Source organism: Triticum dicoccoides, chromosome 4A (genome assembly GCF_002162155.2).
Source record: "Triticum dicoccoides isolate Atlit2015 ecotype Zavitan chromosome 4A, WEW_v2.0, whole genome shotgun sequence".
NCBI lineage: Eukaryota > Viridiplantae > Streptophyta > Magnoliopsida > Poales > Poaceae > Triticum > Triticum dicoccoides.
The window spans coordinates 686,627,160-686,643,290 of record NC_041386.1 but is presented as its reverse complement, the minus strand read 5'-3'; the positions used below and the strand labels follow the sequence as shown (position 1 = coordinate 686,643,290).

At 42.1% G+C, this 16,131-nt stretch overlaps 1 protein-coding gene across 1 annotated transcript; it reads left to right on the top strand.

The window, feature by feature from the left end:
* Positions 1–200: 200 nt before the first annotated feature.
* On the top strand, positions 201–4,752 carry LOC119287933. Its single transcript, XM_037567543.1, has 6 exons — positions 201–557; positions 666–755; positions 865–975; positions 1,745–1,861; positions 1,954–3,805; positions 4,293–4,752. The coding sequence occupies exons 1-5, from the start codon at positions 238–240 to the stop codon at positions 3,767–3,769; spliced, it is 2,454 nt and encodes an 817-aa protein (XP_037423440.1). The 5' UTR covers positions 201–237; the 3' UTR covers positions 3,770–3,805; positions 4,293–4,752.
* The last annotated feature ends 11,379 nt before the right edge of the window (positions 4,753–16,131 follow it).

Genomic DNA, 16,131 nt, shown 5'->3' with positions numbered 1-16,131 from the left:
ATTGTCTGAAATTTCATCTTCAGCCGAACCTCTGTTCTAGAGTCCCTATTCTTCTGAACCAGAAATCCTTGGAGCCTCTTGTTTGCATAATCATTCGTTGAAGTGGAAACGAATTATATCTGCGGATCTACATATTTGAAGGGGAAATAAACTCTATGGTATATATATCTTCCAGTACTAGAATGTAATTTCTTCTTCTTCTAAAATGCAGTGTTATTGCGGAACAACAGAGGACGCATGGCGGAGGGTGGTATTGTGGTGGCCATCTGCCAGCACGGCGGGGAGTTCACTTCTGGCCCCAATGGGAATTTGGTCTACAAAGGGGGGGAAGCGCACGCCGTCGACGTCTCTCGGGAGATGCCGCTGGACAGCTTCAAGGATGAGGTGTCCAAGGTGTTCCATGTCGATATCACCGACATGTCGTTCAAATACTTTCTGCCGAACAACAACAGGACGCTCATCACAATCTCATGTGACCGAGATTTGCAACGGATGGTTGACTTTACTGCTAGTGCTGCGCAAGTAGACGTTTTTGTCATTAGTACAGGAGAGAACAGGTATGTCTTGTTCTACTGTTTTGTGTAGCCGTTTTATAGTTCATCTAGAAGAGCCAATATCAAGCATCTCCTGATGTGACTGACATTTTTGTTATACTGGGTAACTAGGAGTGTTGTAACTTACACTGGAGCTTCCACTGTTAAAGCTGGATCTAATGCACAGGGTGACAAAAGGAAAAGGCCAGCTTCCAAAAGCAAGTAGGTGCTACTGTTCTGATTCTGTTTTTCTAGTGTTATTAGTTATTACTCTTTTCACATTATACTCAATAGTCTCTCTCTCTGTCTGTCTGTGTGTGTGTGTCTTCAGGGCATCCAAAAGTAACAAGAAAACCCCAAATGCTACCGGTGCTGCAGTTGAAGCTAATACCCATGATTTCAATCAGCCAAGACCGGTGGAGACTTTAAATGATTACAACGAGTACATTTCTATTGCTACATCTTTGCATTTCTGTTGTGCCTTTGTTGCTACCTTATGACATGTACCTTGGTTACAATCTATTGTGCCCTTCAAAACAGAAACAGGAAATTCAGAATCCCTATTTTTTAATGTAGCCTTTCTGCAGTCAATTAAACATATGCCTACTTAAAGAGGCGCAGATTGCCAAATTCTGCCACCGATACCATCATTTTCATTTATTCATGTTTGGTGAAATCTCTAGTTTAATCTCGCCAGCACCTTGGTTTATAGCATCATTTTGTTTATGAAACAGATCATATCTTCACTAATTTCTTTCTGCCCCTTCCTTTCAGCTATGGCAACTGCTAATGCATACCTACTCGTAGCCCATGTTATAGCTGTTTCTTTTACCTAGTTTCCCGTATGACACTTTCTGTAGTTCGCATTGTTATTCGAATGGTTTCATGTTCTGATTGCGTGCCTTGGGTGATATTTTTTTTTGCAGTCCCTGCATTTTGCTGTTACTGCTACTTTTGTTGTTCCTCTTTCATTTGAAGGAGTTACAGATTTGTTTTTATGAACCCTACTTAGTGTGAACAGTTAATGCTTAGTGAACTGTTAGTTCATCATAGATAGATGCCTCTCTTGCAGCCACATGATTATGTGTATGTTATCTGTTGGTTGGACTGTTATGCCCGATTACTTTACTTGTAGATTGTAAGGATCAGTCATTTTACTTGTGATATGATGCTGTTTGAAACAAATAATTTATTGTCCTTGATGAAACTAGGGATTTTCAACTAGAATTTGGACGCGATGTTGCCTTTGCCACCACAGCTGAAGCTGTTTCCTCTGCTCCAGAGGTTATGAATCAGGACAAGCTTGCTCTCGTTGATACCACACAAAGGTAGTTATCTAGTCAAGTTATGTCTTGTGCTTTACAAAGTTCGTAAAAATCAAAAAATGTAAGTTTCAAAGATGCTTGCATGGCTTTTCCAGGGAACTAATTGGGCCTTTTGATGATTCAATCAATGCATATGATGGTTCGGAGATCATAATAGATCCTCCCCAGGAACTTACCAGTAACCCCACTATGTTCTGGGATGACATTATTAAAGGTGTTGGTCAAGAATTTGATAACGTGAAGGATTTCCGAGCTCAGTTGTGCAAGTATTCCATCGCGAAAGGATTTGCGTACCGTTTCATAAAAAATGAAACCACCAGAGTCACGGTGAAGTGTGTTGGGGATGGCTGCACCTGGCGATTGCATGCATCCGAGTCATCTCGTAGCAAGAAGTTTGTTATCAAGAAAATGACTGATGTGCACACATGTGGAGGAGAAGGTGGAGAGGGTCAGCGGCGAGCAACAAGGCAGTGGTTGACTACCATCATTAAGGAGAAACTGCGTGTGAACGCATCACTCAAGCCGAAGGACCTTGTCAAAGAAATATATGAAGAATATGGAGTTCTGCTGACCTATTCACAGGTTTGGCGAGGTAGAGAAGTGGCACAGAAGGAGATGTTTCATGTTATGAGGGAGACATTTGGCCATTTGCCCTGGTACCGTGATAGACTTTTTCAGACTAACCCAGGGAGCTCACTTGAATTGTCTCAGACAGTGGATACACGCCGTGTTTTTATCGCATTCCATGCTTCTTTACACGGTTTTGCAAATGGGTGCAGGCCCCTCCTTTTTCTTGACAAGGTTCCGCTCAAGGCGACAAATGAGTACAAGTTGCTGGTTGCGGCTGCAGTTGATGCAGATGATGGTGTCTTTCCAGTGACATTTAATGTGGTTGAAGATGAAAGTTATGACAGCTGGGTTTGGTTCTTGATGCAGCTGAGGATTGCTCTCCAATATCACAGCTACCCATTCAATGCTATGACATTCTTGTCCAATGGACAAAAGGGTCTGGATGCTGCTGTCCCACATGTGTTTGAAGATAGCCACCATGCCTTCTGTTTACATCATATCATGGAGGAATTCAGAGGAGAACTGAGGAAGGGACCATGGTCGCAACAGATAAGAGATGCGATGGTCGAGGATTTTACTCGTGCGGCCGAAGCATGCAGCATTGATGAGTTTAATGCATCAATTGAGAGCATAAGGAATATATCCACTGAAGCTGCCGACTGGATCATTGCGAGTAAGCCAGAGCATTGGTCAGATGCCGTCTTCACAGGCTGTCGGTATGACCATTTCTCATCAGACATTGTTGATGCATTTAATAACTGGATACCAACAAAGAAGGAGGGGTCCATGGTGCTGATGATAGACTCTCTGAGAATGAAAGTAGCGGAGATAATGGAAGCAAGGCGTGAAGCCTGCAAGTCATGGGAAGGGCCTTTAACACCTTCCATGGATTTCAAAGCGCAGGGTGAGATGTTGAAGGCTAGTAAGCTGACCGTGCTGTGCTCTTCCGAGACTGTGTTTGAAGTGCGGGGCAGCGGTATTTTTGTTGTTAATCTTGCAAATTGGGAATGCACATGTCGGAGGTGGCAACTTTCTGGCCTCCCTTGTATGCATGCTGTTGCTGTGTTTAACAGGATTGGACGATCTTTCTATGACTACTGTTCCAAGTTTTTTAAAATAGAGAGCTACCATATGACATACTCAGGAACAACCCTCCCAATTCCTGACATGGATACCTTCGATTTTAGTGCTGGGGCAACGATCCCACCTCCCAAGCCACGTACATCAGATAAACCGAGAAGAAAGAGGTTTAATCCCAACAAGGTAACCACTCTTATACGGCTCTGTAGCAGGTGCAAGCAGGCAGGACACAACAAGGCAACATGTGAAGCCCTTCTGTAGACAAAGCAAAATCTTGATCTGCATTATGTATAGCAGGTATATCTTGTCTTTTGGCGCACATTTTCTCCAATAAAATAATCACTTCCTTGATCTATCCCTGTTCAAATTGGTCAATTTTGCTTGAAAAGTGACATCTTAAATAGTGGATGGAATTCTTCAGTGATGTTCAGAGTGATTATTGTAATGAAACAAGCCCCACACTGACTCAAACATCAACGTGGATAGTTGAGGGTGCACACAATTAAATGGTATTGGAGTTCAGGATATGATTCGACTCCGAGAAGCAATATTCCTAGGATTTAAGAGGGGGCAAACCATTGCATAGCATTTGTCAATTGCACACTGTTTTTATTGATATAAAATCGATCTGGTTTGCCTTGCATATTCTCTCTCGGTAGAATCCTACTGCTGAACTAACTGCTTTCCACTGCTAGCACAGAGGATCACACCGATGAATGGAATTCAGACTGCTGTTGTTTGTCCAACCTGCTTGGCTAATCAAACAACATTTTTACGGGTGCAGGTTCACTTGGAGGTCCGATGTGGTGAAAGAGAGTTCATGGTAGTGGCTTCTGTATTTAGACGGAAGGACGGAGATAACACGACATCATTCGATATGATTTTGTTTATATGAAGGGTGCAACTTAAAGTTCTGTAGCGATGGACTAGAGATGATGATCCGGTGCTAGCTTCTGGACAGTGTCAACTGAAAACAGAGTAGTCGATGGTTAGCTGTTTAGTTATAGCTGTAGGTTCAGTTATTTTATCCTAGTGTCATAGTATTACTCTCAAATTCTTGTGTGTGTCATAGTTCTTGTAGTCAGTTATTGCTCTGCATAGCAGCTGTCTATTGTGGTCAGGATAACTTCTCCTTTATAGTGCATCAAGCTTTGCTCTCTGTTCTGCTGGGATCATGTATAGTAGATAATAATGATTTTGTGAGCACTTGGGAAGTATACACATTCTCACGATTTGTGTGCAAAGACTAACTGAATCCTGAAACATATTCTGCATTGGATGAAGTTATTCCAAATTTTAAAATGAGTAAATGATCCATGTACTGTTAAGTACTCCCTCCGTCCGGAAATGCTTGTCGGAGAAATGGATGTATCTAGACGTATTTTAGTTCTAGATACATCCATTTTCATTCATTTTCGCGACAAGTAATTTCGGACGGAGGGAGTACATTCAATACTACAAGGAACTCAAGTTCTGTGATTTTTGTATGTATGAATGACAGCACAAATCTGTTTAGTTGTAAAATAAGAGTGATTCTTTGGATTTGAAGACTGCACCGATTCTCTTCATCGGTGTCTGGAGCAAGCTTCTCTTGCTTTTCTTTAGTTGTGTGCGAGCTTTAACACTAGTATGAGACAATAGAGTGGCACTGTTGTTGGAGACGGTATTGGTTTGGGCATCCAATGAGATCTATGCTGAGCAGCAATTGCTAAATTAGAGATGAGCAAAAGGATAAAAGGTTCGTGGGGACATGAACTATGTACGCAATATCATCAAAGGCGATGATTTCCTCCACTGAGTACTAACATTTTTTTTTTGTAAGGATCTCTCCCTGCTACTTCTTTGCCGTCTTAATACGGGATCCACCAAAGGCGATGGCACCCCTCCGAATTGAACAAGGAAGTTCATTGAACCCTCTAGAATGTTTCTTTGAACCAAGTTTTGTAGCGCTGGAGATGGTGTCTGGAAACTTTGCTGTAGAACTACTCCCTCGCAACATCATCGGGCAAACGTACTTATTGAAATCTCATGGGCTATTCTTTATTAAGCCCAATGACATCTCTATCAGTACATGACAACGCGTTGGTCAGTGTTTCCCGACACCTCTAATGCCTGTGAGTACTTGAGGAGCAAAGCAAATGATGACAAGATATGGCACATTATGGAGCTAGGAAGGAGAGCAAAACGGTAGTTCAATGGGAAGGGTATATGTAAGGAGCTCAAATTTTACTATCTCTTTTACTAGGCAGTATATAAATATAGGCATTTGGTAGGTATGTCATGACTTCATCGCAAATAACTGTGCCTACTTTCGATATATGTTCATTGAGTTTAATACAATAAAATCTAGTTCACACAAGAGTCTACGAAATAGATAGAGAAATCTTAAACTGTATTTCCGGTCTTCTCCTTGCATTTTCTCCAATAAAATAACAACTCTTCTTGATCTATCATGTTCAAATCGTTCAATTTTGCTGGTAAAGTGACATCTTAAATAGTGGACGAAATTCCTCAGTGATGTCATGTGTAGAGTGATTACTGTATATATAACGGGCTCCACATTGACTCAGACATCAATGTCGAATGTCACTGCCTTGCACTAAAAAAGTAACAGGAGGACGTCTACTTTTGATAGCTGAGCGTTTTTCTCAGTTTAATTTTCAGTGCGACTCTAATGCCGTTTAACTTGCGCCTCGAAGAACTAGAATCAGGGCAATGTACCCCCTAGCCCCAACTCGAAGTTGTATTTTCCTACGGGTCATCCTAGATGGCTTCCTCTCCTCCCCCCTTCCTTTGTTTTTGTTCCCGCCCATACCGACCCCAAATGTACCCAGAACAATTTTGCTACTCAATACACCCCGTTACTTTCAAGCTAGGCACATACTTCAATGTCTGTGGATTAGTATCCGCTGTCCACATCTGTTGCTAGTAGTTGGCGGAAGGGCTAGATTTTTCTACTGATTCAATCTTTCAAGTTCACCAAAAGTCTATATTTGGTCCTTTAAGAATTTTTGGGCATTGTCTTGGAGCTGACTCAATCATCGTTGCTCCGGAGTGAGATCTATGGACGGTGGCCTGAGGCAGAGGGTACGGATGTGCAGCGGCGACGGTGGATTTATGGCTCGGCTGATAGTCTATGGTACTAAGGTGCCGATGGCAAAAATTCTATTTGCAGGTACACGGGCGAGCCTGCTACGGCGGATCTCCGCTCGGGCGCGTGGGCGAAGGCTTGGTTCTGCACTGCTTGATGATTGCCGAGATGGGACTGGGATTGGAATCTTCACATCCGGTGGCGATGACGTGTTTGTTGTGCTGTCAGATTCATCCACCACGGACGAGAACGACCAAGCATGAGGACGGTGTCGGAGCATCCCAAATTGGGATTTGATGGTGTCAGTGAGCTTCCTCCGTCGATCTCGGTTGCAAAGTGCGACAACGACCTTCACTGTTCGGTGTTCTTGGTGGCGACCGACCTCTGCCGTGGCTTGACTATCTGCTTGCGCGAGCACAGTCTTCATTTGCGTGGCACCTCACATCAAGACCGTGCTATGTGTGTAGCTGCTGGGATCGCGGAAAGTGGTGATGACATCACATATGATGTCAAACGATAGTTGGTGCTCATATGGTTGCTATCATAGCTTGTTGATCATTGTTTTGATCGATTCAAAGTTTTTTTCTTTTTACTCCACCAAGGCATAGCTTCGGTCTTGTTTGGCTTTGCTAGTTGTCAGCGTGATTTTTGTGTGTGTGTGTTGCTGTTGCCCGTGCGCATCTTAGCTATGTAGAGGCCGCGTGTGTGCTCACTGTGTTTTTATCCTCTAGATGCTTCATTTCGAGATAATAAAAATCCACCCATTGTCGATGAAAAATAATTTTTGGGCGACATTTGGCCCCTCAAGTCTTAAAACAGGGTACGTTTCGCCCAAAACCAGATTTTACCAAAAATCATGAATGACATGGCGTGGTTTTGACACAAGAAGACATGTTGCACTCCACCTTATCATCTTATTTTTCTTCTCCTCTCTCCCGGGAGGCATTTCATCAAACACATAACGTGCAACAGTTGCATCCGTCCTTCCTGTCACATCGCCACGGCCTCACTGCCCAGCTGACCCCTGTCAACCTGTTCCGCCCCAAGCAGCCGTTGTCACGCTCACTTGGTCAGCGTCGAGGAGTAGCTACCGCACGCACCTGCTCGTGTAACGTGAGCTGGCAAATGTAACGTCACCTGTCAAATGGTGACACATTGAGCACCCTCATGGTAGAAACACCCTCATGTAACGTGACCTGACAAATGTACTTGATGAAATCCCATGGGTTCTTCAGTACCAAACTCAACAACATATCTATGGCTACTTGTCAACGTGCAATTTAGTGCTTCCCAATACCTCCAATTCGTCGCTACCGCATCGGAACCCTTAATCACGCTACCGCATCCCCCTCCCACGTCCCCTACCTTGCTGCCACTGAAGGAGCGGTTAGCAAACCCGTGCTAGCTATGGTGGCTGCGGGGCGCCTCGGCTGGCTCTGGTCCCCCTTCCACGCCCATCGGCTTGCCGCAAACTGAGATTATATTTGTGCATATATGTTTGTTAAGTTCATTAATTGCACATATACTAAGCTATAATTCTTCTTCTTATAATCGCAGTAACCAGGTTGCTTTGTGTCATTATTTACTATAGATCAAGTCCCAAACTGTATGTGTTTTGATCCTGGAATAATCTTTCTCCAAAGGTCAACAGTGTCCTATCCATCACGCACAGGGCAAATTTTTCATATTTTCTTTGTCGTAACAAACATGACATATATATTTATTGTTATGATTATGACTGTCAATATTTGTGCATCAATTTCACATGATCGTCAAAATTGTACAACCATGAAAAATTAATTAATGTCAAATATTCCAGCACTGTAAGTTTTCGGTGAGGTGACTTTGAGGGACGCACCTTAGAAACACTAGTTGGGGTAATGTAATACTAGTAGATAATAATGATTTTGTGAGCACCGGGAAAGTATATATATTCTCACGAATTGTGTGCAAAAGTTAACCGAATTATGATGCATAATTTTTCATTGGACTAAGTATTCCAATTTTTTAATTTTCTTGAGATTTTCCAAATTTTTAGATGAGTAAAGGATACATGCACTGTTAATTATTCAATACTACATCGCCCACGCAATTGCGCGGGCCACCGTACTATTTCTGTATAGCACAACAACAAGGTTACCTTCCATCAATATTTACCATAGAGCCAGGGGCGGACCTATGTTGAGGTGAGTGGGTGCCCAGGCCCCCACTCAAAATTTGAAATTCCAGTGAATTTGCTTGTGATTGTTGAAAAATATACCTAATTTTTTTGAATTTTTATAGAATATGCCCCCGCTCAAGTAGTTTGCCCCCAGTCAAAATATTCTCTAGGTCCGCCACTGCATAGACCAAGGAGTATGCATCTTCATCCTACATAATCTTTGCCAAAACTCATTCTAAATTTTGCGGCAACCATAGTACTGGAGAATTTTTTTTAAACAATGTTCTTGTCTTTTTTCCTTCGTTTGGTTTTCTATTAATAATACTTTTTAAATGTTCAAAAATTCGAAATATATTCTTGGATTTAGTTTTTCCTGAAATTTAAAAATTTACGTGGATTTTGGAAATACATCTGAATTTCAAAAATTATTTTTGAAATAAAAATGTTTGTGAATTTAAAAACGGTCTTGAATACAAACAAATGTTCTCAATTTTTAAAAAGTTTATGAAATTCTAATTTTTCCATGAATTTAAAATATTTTTTGGATTAAAACATATTTCCGTATTTCAAAACAATTCCAAGTTTAAAATATGTTCTTAAATTTAAAAATATTCCCGAATTTTTTTAAAAATAGTCAGGAATTTAAAAAATGTTTATAGATTTTTAAATGTTAAAAAATTAAAATTTTTACATGAAATAAAATATGAGAAAACGTAAAAGAAAAAAGGGAAATAAAAAAACCGACAAGTTCATAAAAATGGCAAAAAAAAAGATGGGAACCAAAACACAGTAAAGTGCCACAAATGGGCTAGCCCATATAGCTCATTACGTGTTGAGTAGGATTTTGCTCAAATAAGGTGTGGCTCATGTGGCTGTGGGCTTGTCGTCTTGTCTGGTATGATCTTCTAGTGGATTGGGCTGATGTATAGAAATCTTTTTCTGCTCGTGGTCTAGACGGGCCATGGCCCTGTTTTGCCCTCGTGTAGCTCCGGCAGTGGCAACCCTCAAAAAAGGAAAAAAAAAAAGCTCCGCCAGTGGTCATGACTTCATTGAAAGTACTCGTGTCCACTTTTGATACTCCCTCCGTTCAAAAATACTTGACGTGGTTTTAGTTCAATGTAGTATATATATATATATCGATTGTAATACAAACATTAGTTTAGCGAAGTATACAGTTGGTGCCTATACAAATGTCAAGCTACCATTATTGTTCTAGTGAATCACCATATTTCCTTGTGCCACAATTTATAATAGATTTAGTATTATGTGTAGTACAATAGAATTTTCCATAAGCTATTAATGTCCTATTAGTAACACATGGATTTCTTTTTTACTAAACATGACATGGAAAGGCAATCAAATGATGAGCCCCGCTTCGTGAAGGGACATACCTGACCACCACATTGCATCCCTTTGGCGGCTCGGGGATAACCTTAGTACCACGCCATTGCCGCGCGCAAACTGAGATTATATTGTATACAACTGATGCAAAGTATCTTCGAGGTGTCACAACCTTTTCACTCAAGGCAATAAACAACAGCTTACTTTGCTCGGGAAACACAATCAAGTATTACATAGTTGTTTGAGATATTGTTGTTAGCAAACGGTACATGTAGGTTTCTAGATTATTATAACAGCTGACATCCACATGCCATTTCTTACAATAGATTGAGGTGCATGTGTGTTCAAACAGGAATATTCCTACTCACACATAAGGCAACACTACAGGGAAAACATATTTCGCCTTGCGTTTACATGTAAGCCAAGTGCAGTTTATCGGCCACTCGGCTTATAGCACTGTACGCCGAGTCTTGGCCACAAAATCCACGGCAACAGGCAAGCTCTCGGCTTATACTACTGTACACAGAGTAACGCCACAAATACACTCGGCGTATACTTGGCATACTATGAGATATTCACTTGGCTTCAAATTAAGTTGATGTGTAAATTAAATCCTACCCAATACTGTGCACTCCTCTGCCATTTTTTATCTCACGAAGCGAATTAAACTGATGATCACCCACATAAGATAAAAAATAAACTGATGATGGCTCGTGATCTCACATCATGGGCAGTGTGTATGCAATTCTTCTCCGTTAAGTTTATATTTGGAATGAGGCTCTGACCACACCTGCGAGTACCACGTCACGGCCTTTTCACACTACTTTTCTCTATTTTCCAGAATCTGATAAGGCGGTGATGTATATATTCTTGACACCTCTCATTCCGAGGTACAACGTGTAACAGATTGTACAACAAACGGTCAATAGGAGATTGTGGTGCAAGAAAGATCCTAAATTTATTTTCTAACTTGATTTCTAGTTGCGAGCAAGATGAGATGGTAGAGGAGCACAAACTGAAGGGGAGATGAAGGTTCTACGAAGATATATATTGTTGAGCCAACAGAGTGGTTGAGGTATGACATTGCAGACTCATCAATCAATGGTAGACATGTCACATGTGATTGATGAGACAATTCTAACATCTATAGCAGGCAGCCTTGCCAAATCAGAGAGCCCGATATATGAAAAAGAAGGAGAAGAAAAAGAAGGCAAAGGTCATGTAGACCTACATATAGGAAACATATGTTTTGCCCACCTTTCCCGGAACAATGACAATTTGTGCTCTTTTTCAATGTAGCTGGGGCAGATATTGTGTATGTCAGCTGTCCCGACGCCTATAACTTTCCGGCGACGGCAAGACTGTTGAAATTCGCTCTCGGGATTAAAACCGAGTTAGAACGGATATGCCCAATCGACTCAAGACACGAGTAATCAACATATATACACTCGGGGTGTAAGAAACACATGGTGTCTTCAGTGACCAATTATAGTTCTCCCGAGGTGATACGACCTGTCGAGCTGCCATGTCCCAGTAGATAGATTACTATGTCCCAGTCGGCAGTCATGTATGCCGTCATTAGTCGGCAAGCTATACCTAGCTAGCATGTTGTTATGTCCCAATCGGGCTGTTACTCCACCTGACATATGCCATGCCATCCCTCGGCAAGACGATATGCCCATTTGGTGCCGAGTCATGAATCAATCGGGTTTACCAGCCGATCGGTTGATTGGCTCAAAGATGACTCGGGTGACAGCATATGGAGCATGCACCAAAACACCCTAAAGATGGCCTCGAATGAAGAAGTACCCAACACGAAAGTTATGCGTATCATCGATATGTACAACTTTTCTTTTAGAGTCATCGCGATCGGAGATAATGTGCGACCTACATAGTCATGGCAAGACACGGAGAATCTGGTTTGCCGCCTGCCGAATCCGACCCAAAATTAACCCAAATGATAACACCCACATGTTTGGCATGTTTACACTTCGCCCACATGCATTGATACATGTTGATTCTGTTTTGCACGAATCCTAAAGGGATCTGTTAAATTTTCAGTACCAGGTGGGTATCATCATGTATGTGGGCGTTGAAAAGTTCGCCCACACGACCCGCAACACGCGGTTGCCAGCTGCGCTGTGTGGGCGAACAAGTTTCTGCCCACACAGTCACCATCTAGTCCACGCGCGTGTGGGCGAACTGCTCTTCGTCCACACGACGCTCGTACGTTGTTAGATGGCAACTGTAGTTACGTGTACGTGACAACTAGGTAAACACACATGGCAACTATGACTAATTGCTAGATGGCAACTGTAGTTGTGCATACGTGACAACTAGGTAAACACACATGACAACTGTGGTTAACCATACATGGCAACTATGGTTGGATCACACGTGATAACTAGTTAATCACACATGACAACTATTTGTTTGACCACGTAGGGCAAGTAGTTTATCACACATGACAACTATGATTTGAATACACGCGGCAACTACCATTACTTAGACATGAAAACCATAGTTAACCAAAACAGAGAAGTCGCCATGCTTTTACAACTACATTTTGCCATCCCGGGTGACTAAAGTTGCCATCCCCTAGGGCAACTAAAGTGTCATCCCGCGGGTGCATCATGACATATGGGCAGATTTGCTTCGTGCCACACACGCAGGGTGAGGATGAGTACAGTAGTTTGTTGGGTGTGTGGTAAGAAGTAGTTGCGCCCACACGTGTTAGCAGTTCTAATGTTCGCCCACACATGACCCGTGTGGGCTGCCTCCTGCTTACGCCACACATGATATATGGACGAATGTCTAATATGCCACACATGTGGGCGTTATCAACGTCCAAAGTTAAAGATGGGTCATAAAAATCATCAAGAGAGCCTTACATGGAGAAGTGGCCCGCGTTGGGTTATTAAGCTCGTTGAGACGAACAAGTTTGATGCTGGACACGATTGTATGCTATTTCTCCAACCCACGCAAAAAACACGACATAAATATGGGACAAATCTGAGCCAAATCTGAATTGGACTAGAACTACGACTTTTAGGACGTGAACTGATGCAATTTTCTTGTAAGGAAAGGCTAATGAGTCCTTTGCTTGTAGGGAAAGTCCAGTCGCCTCATAAATATGTAAGAGGTGATGGCCGACTGAACAACACACAATCGAACAAATCAATCTATCATACTTTTTGTGTTCATCTATTTTTTTATCTCTCTCCCTTCTATTATTCTTTCTTGTTCTTCGTTCGTTCCTCGTGTCAGAGGGCAGCGATCCACGAGGCTCTAGGAGCGATCGCGTCCACCTACAGCAGCCCATAGCTGTCGCGAGCCCTGACGGGGTCCCTCCCGGGCGAGCGGAGTTTCGGGTCTGCAAAAGCATCGGCCGGCTGTCCTACATATTGCGCTGCCAGTCGGATCTTCGACGTGAGCTGCGGTGCATCATCCCTGGCGTCAAGGGCACACGATGGCGTGTTTATCTTGAACACTGTGATGTATATATTCTTGATACATCTCATTCCGAGATACCACATGTGCGTAACGGATTGTACAACAAATGACCATAGGAGATCTCCATACAAGAGAGGTCCCAGATTTTATTTTCTAACTAGATATCTATTTGCGTGGGAGACCAGATATTAGAGGAAGACAAACTGAGATGGGGAGATGAAGGTTCTACGAAGATATATATCATTCGATATCAACAGAGTGGTTGAGGTATGACATTGCAGACTCATCAATTAAAGGTAGACATGTGATTGGTGAGACAATTCTAACATCTATAGTAGGTAGGAACTGCCAAATCAAAGAACCCAATATATACTAAAAAAAAGGTGCAAAGTTCATGGGCGACATACAAATGGGAAACTGATCCTTTGCCCACCTTTCCCGGAACACTGATAATTTGCGCTCATTTTTGTTGTAATTGGCCTGACACAACCATTTGTTCTTTTCAAAAAGCTTTACACAATGTTTCATATTACACGATAAACCTAGTGGCTAAAATGCCCTTATGAATCAAACCTGCCAAAATTAGTTGAATTAAATCAAGTCACTTCCCTTGAATTGTATCTCCTACGCAGGTGCTCCAGTACCGTTGACATCGGGCCACAACGGCTACACCAGAGAGGGAGGGTGAGGAGTTCTAGAGATACTAGTACATTTGATTTAGAAATAAAAGAGATACAAATACATTTGAGTTCGAGATAAAGTGATATAATAGTTTTACCCAAATCATAAGTGACATGGTCCAAATGCCCTTATTATCATCTATTTTGCCATATCAAACAGATAATCTGAGCGGAATCTTTTTGGTTTTCAGACTTAAAAATGTTTTATCTTTTAAATAAAAATCCTATTAAAAATTTGTTTTCATCAGTAAATCCGCCCCGACGAGATCCTAAAAGCTAGATCCCATACCGATATGTTTCGACGACTTGTTTTATGCCAAGAGTTGCGACGATATTACACTGAAGTTGCCATAGTGTTTACACTAAAGTTGTCATGACATGTTTCATCTATTTTTTCTTCTTCTAGATTTAAGGCTACCATTGTGTTTCAACTATTTTTCACAGCAAATTTTATTAATTGACCATGCCAATTTTTAGTAATTAACCATGGCAAATTTAATTCATGGATCATGGCAAATTTAGTTTATAGATCATGGCAATTTTTGTATTTTGACTATGGCAATTCTAGTATTTTGATCGCGGAAATTATTTTTTGTATGAACCATGGTAAATTTAAGTTCATGTATCATGGTAAATTTAAGTAATTTATCATGGCATTTTTAGTTTCTGTTTCATGGCACATTTGATTTATTGACCATGCATTTTTGAAGTAATTGACGACGAATTTCTTTTTTAATTATGAACCATGTCAAAATTATTTTATGGATCATGGATTTTTTTAGTAATTCACCGTGGCAGGTTTAATTTTTTAATTCTTTTTTTACAATATTTCAAAATTTAGTTTAAACATAGAGGAAAAAGTAGTTCAAACATATCATGACAATTTCAGTGTAAATACCATGGCAATATATGTACAATAGGCCCGGACTATCAGCATTCCTTCAGCAACTGGATAGGAGTAGCGACAAATGTTGCCTAGACGGTGGCTTCAGACTTACTGTTGTATTTTATTGTAAGGTCTTTTCTGAATAATTAATAAAATGGTTACATGCATCGCCCAGATGCAGAGGCCGAGGGTCTTACTCCTTTAAAAAGATATTGTCTAAATAAACGAGAGACGAGACTAGGTCTCCTTCCCCTTCTTAGATCGATCTCCTTCTTCCTCTCTATCAGAATAAGCACGTCCACCTCCAGAAAAAAACATAGCAGCTCGATCCGGTGCCGCAGCAGACCCGGTCTCCTTCCTCTTCTTCACCTTCCACATCGTATTCCCTAAACCCCTGCAATATTTACATTACACCGATCCTGATCTCACGGGGCACTTCATCGAGAACAAGGCAACCCTCCTCTCCGATGAACATCGCCTCACGGACGTGCTTGTGACAAACAAACGATTGCTTGGGCGCCACCTCAGTCGACCTGTTCGGCGACCGGCCGTAGTTTTGCTCCGTTGAGTTGCCGAGCGAAAGCATGGTGGCTGCACCTGCGCGTACGGCGTACGGGCGATGGACAACTCGGAGAGGACGAGAGCTAGGTGCTGTTCATGCGGGTGGGGGCCAACCATTGGCGCAATCTCGAGCACGATCTATAAGCTTTCATGACGTTCGGAGACATACCTGGTACGAAGCTATTCGCTCCCTCACACGGTCTCTCTCACCCCATGCAATCTCGGGCAGCAGCAGCAGGACCTAAGCGGGCAATATTTAGGCTCATCTCGCCGGCTGGGCGGCTGCCAGCCGAGAGGGTTGGCTGCCTCACAGAGGCCACCCCGTGGAGGCCTTGAACAATGAGGATGCTGCCTTGTGTGGCCGAGCTGAATCACGCCACATGTGGGGTTCCTTGCCATCATTGCTGGAAACAATAGCAACAACAGTACTCCCTTCAGGTACGTGCTCCT

What these genes read in the sequence shown, in the direction of transcription:
- LOC119287933 (XM_037567543.1), top strand. Translation starts at nt 238, where the DNA reads ATGGCGGAGGGTGGTATTGTGGTGGCCATCTGCCAGCACGGCGGGGAG. An exon ending in AGGCCAGCTTCCAAAAGCAA is followed by an intron (nt 756 to 864) that starts GTAGGTGCTACT and finishes GTGTGTCTTCAG; the next exon opens with GGCATCCAAAAGTAACAAGA. An exon ending in ACTTTAAATGATTACAACGA is followed by an intron (nt 976 to 1,744) that starts GTACATTTCTAT and finishes TGATGAAACTAG; the next exon opens with GGATTTTCAACTAGAATTTG.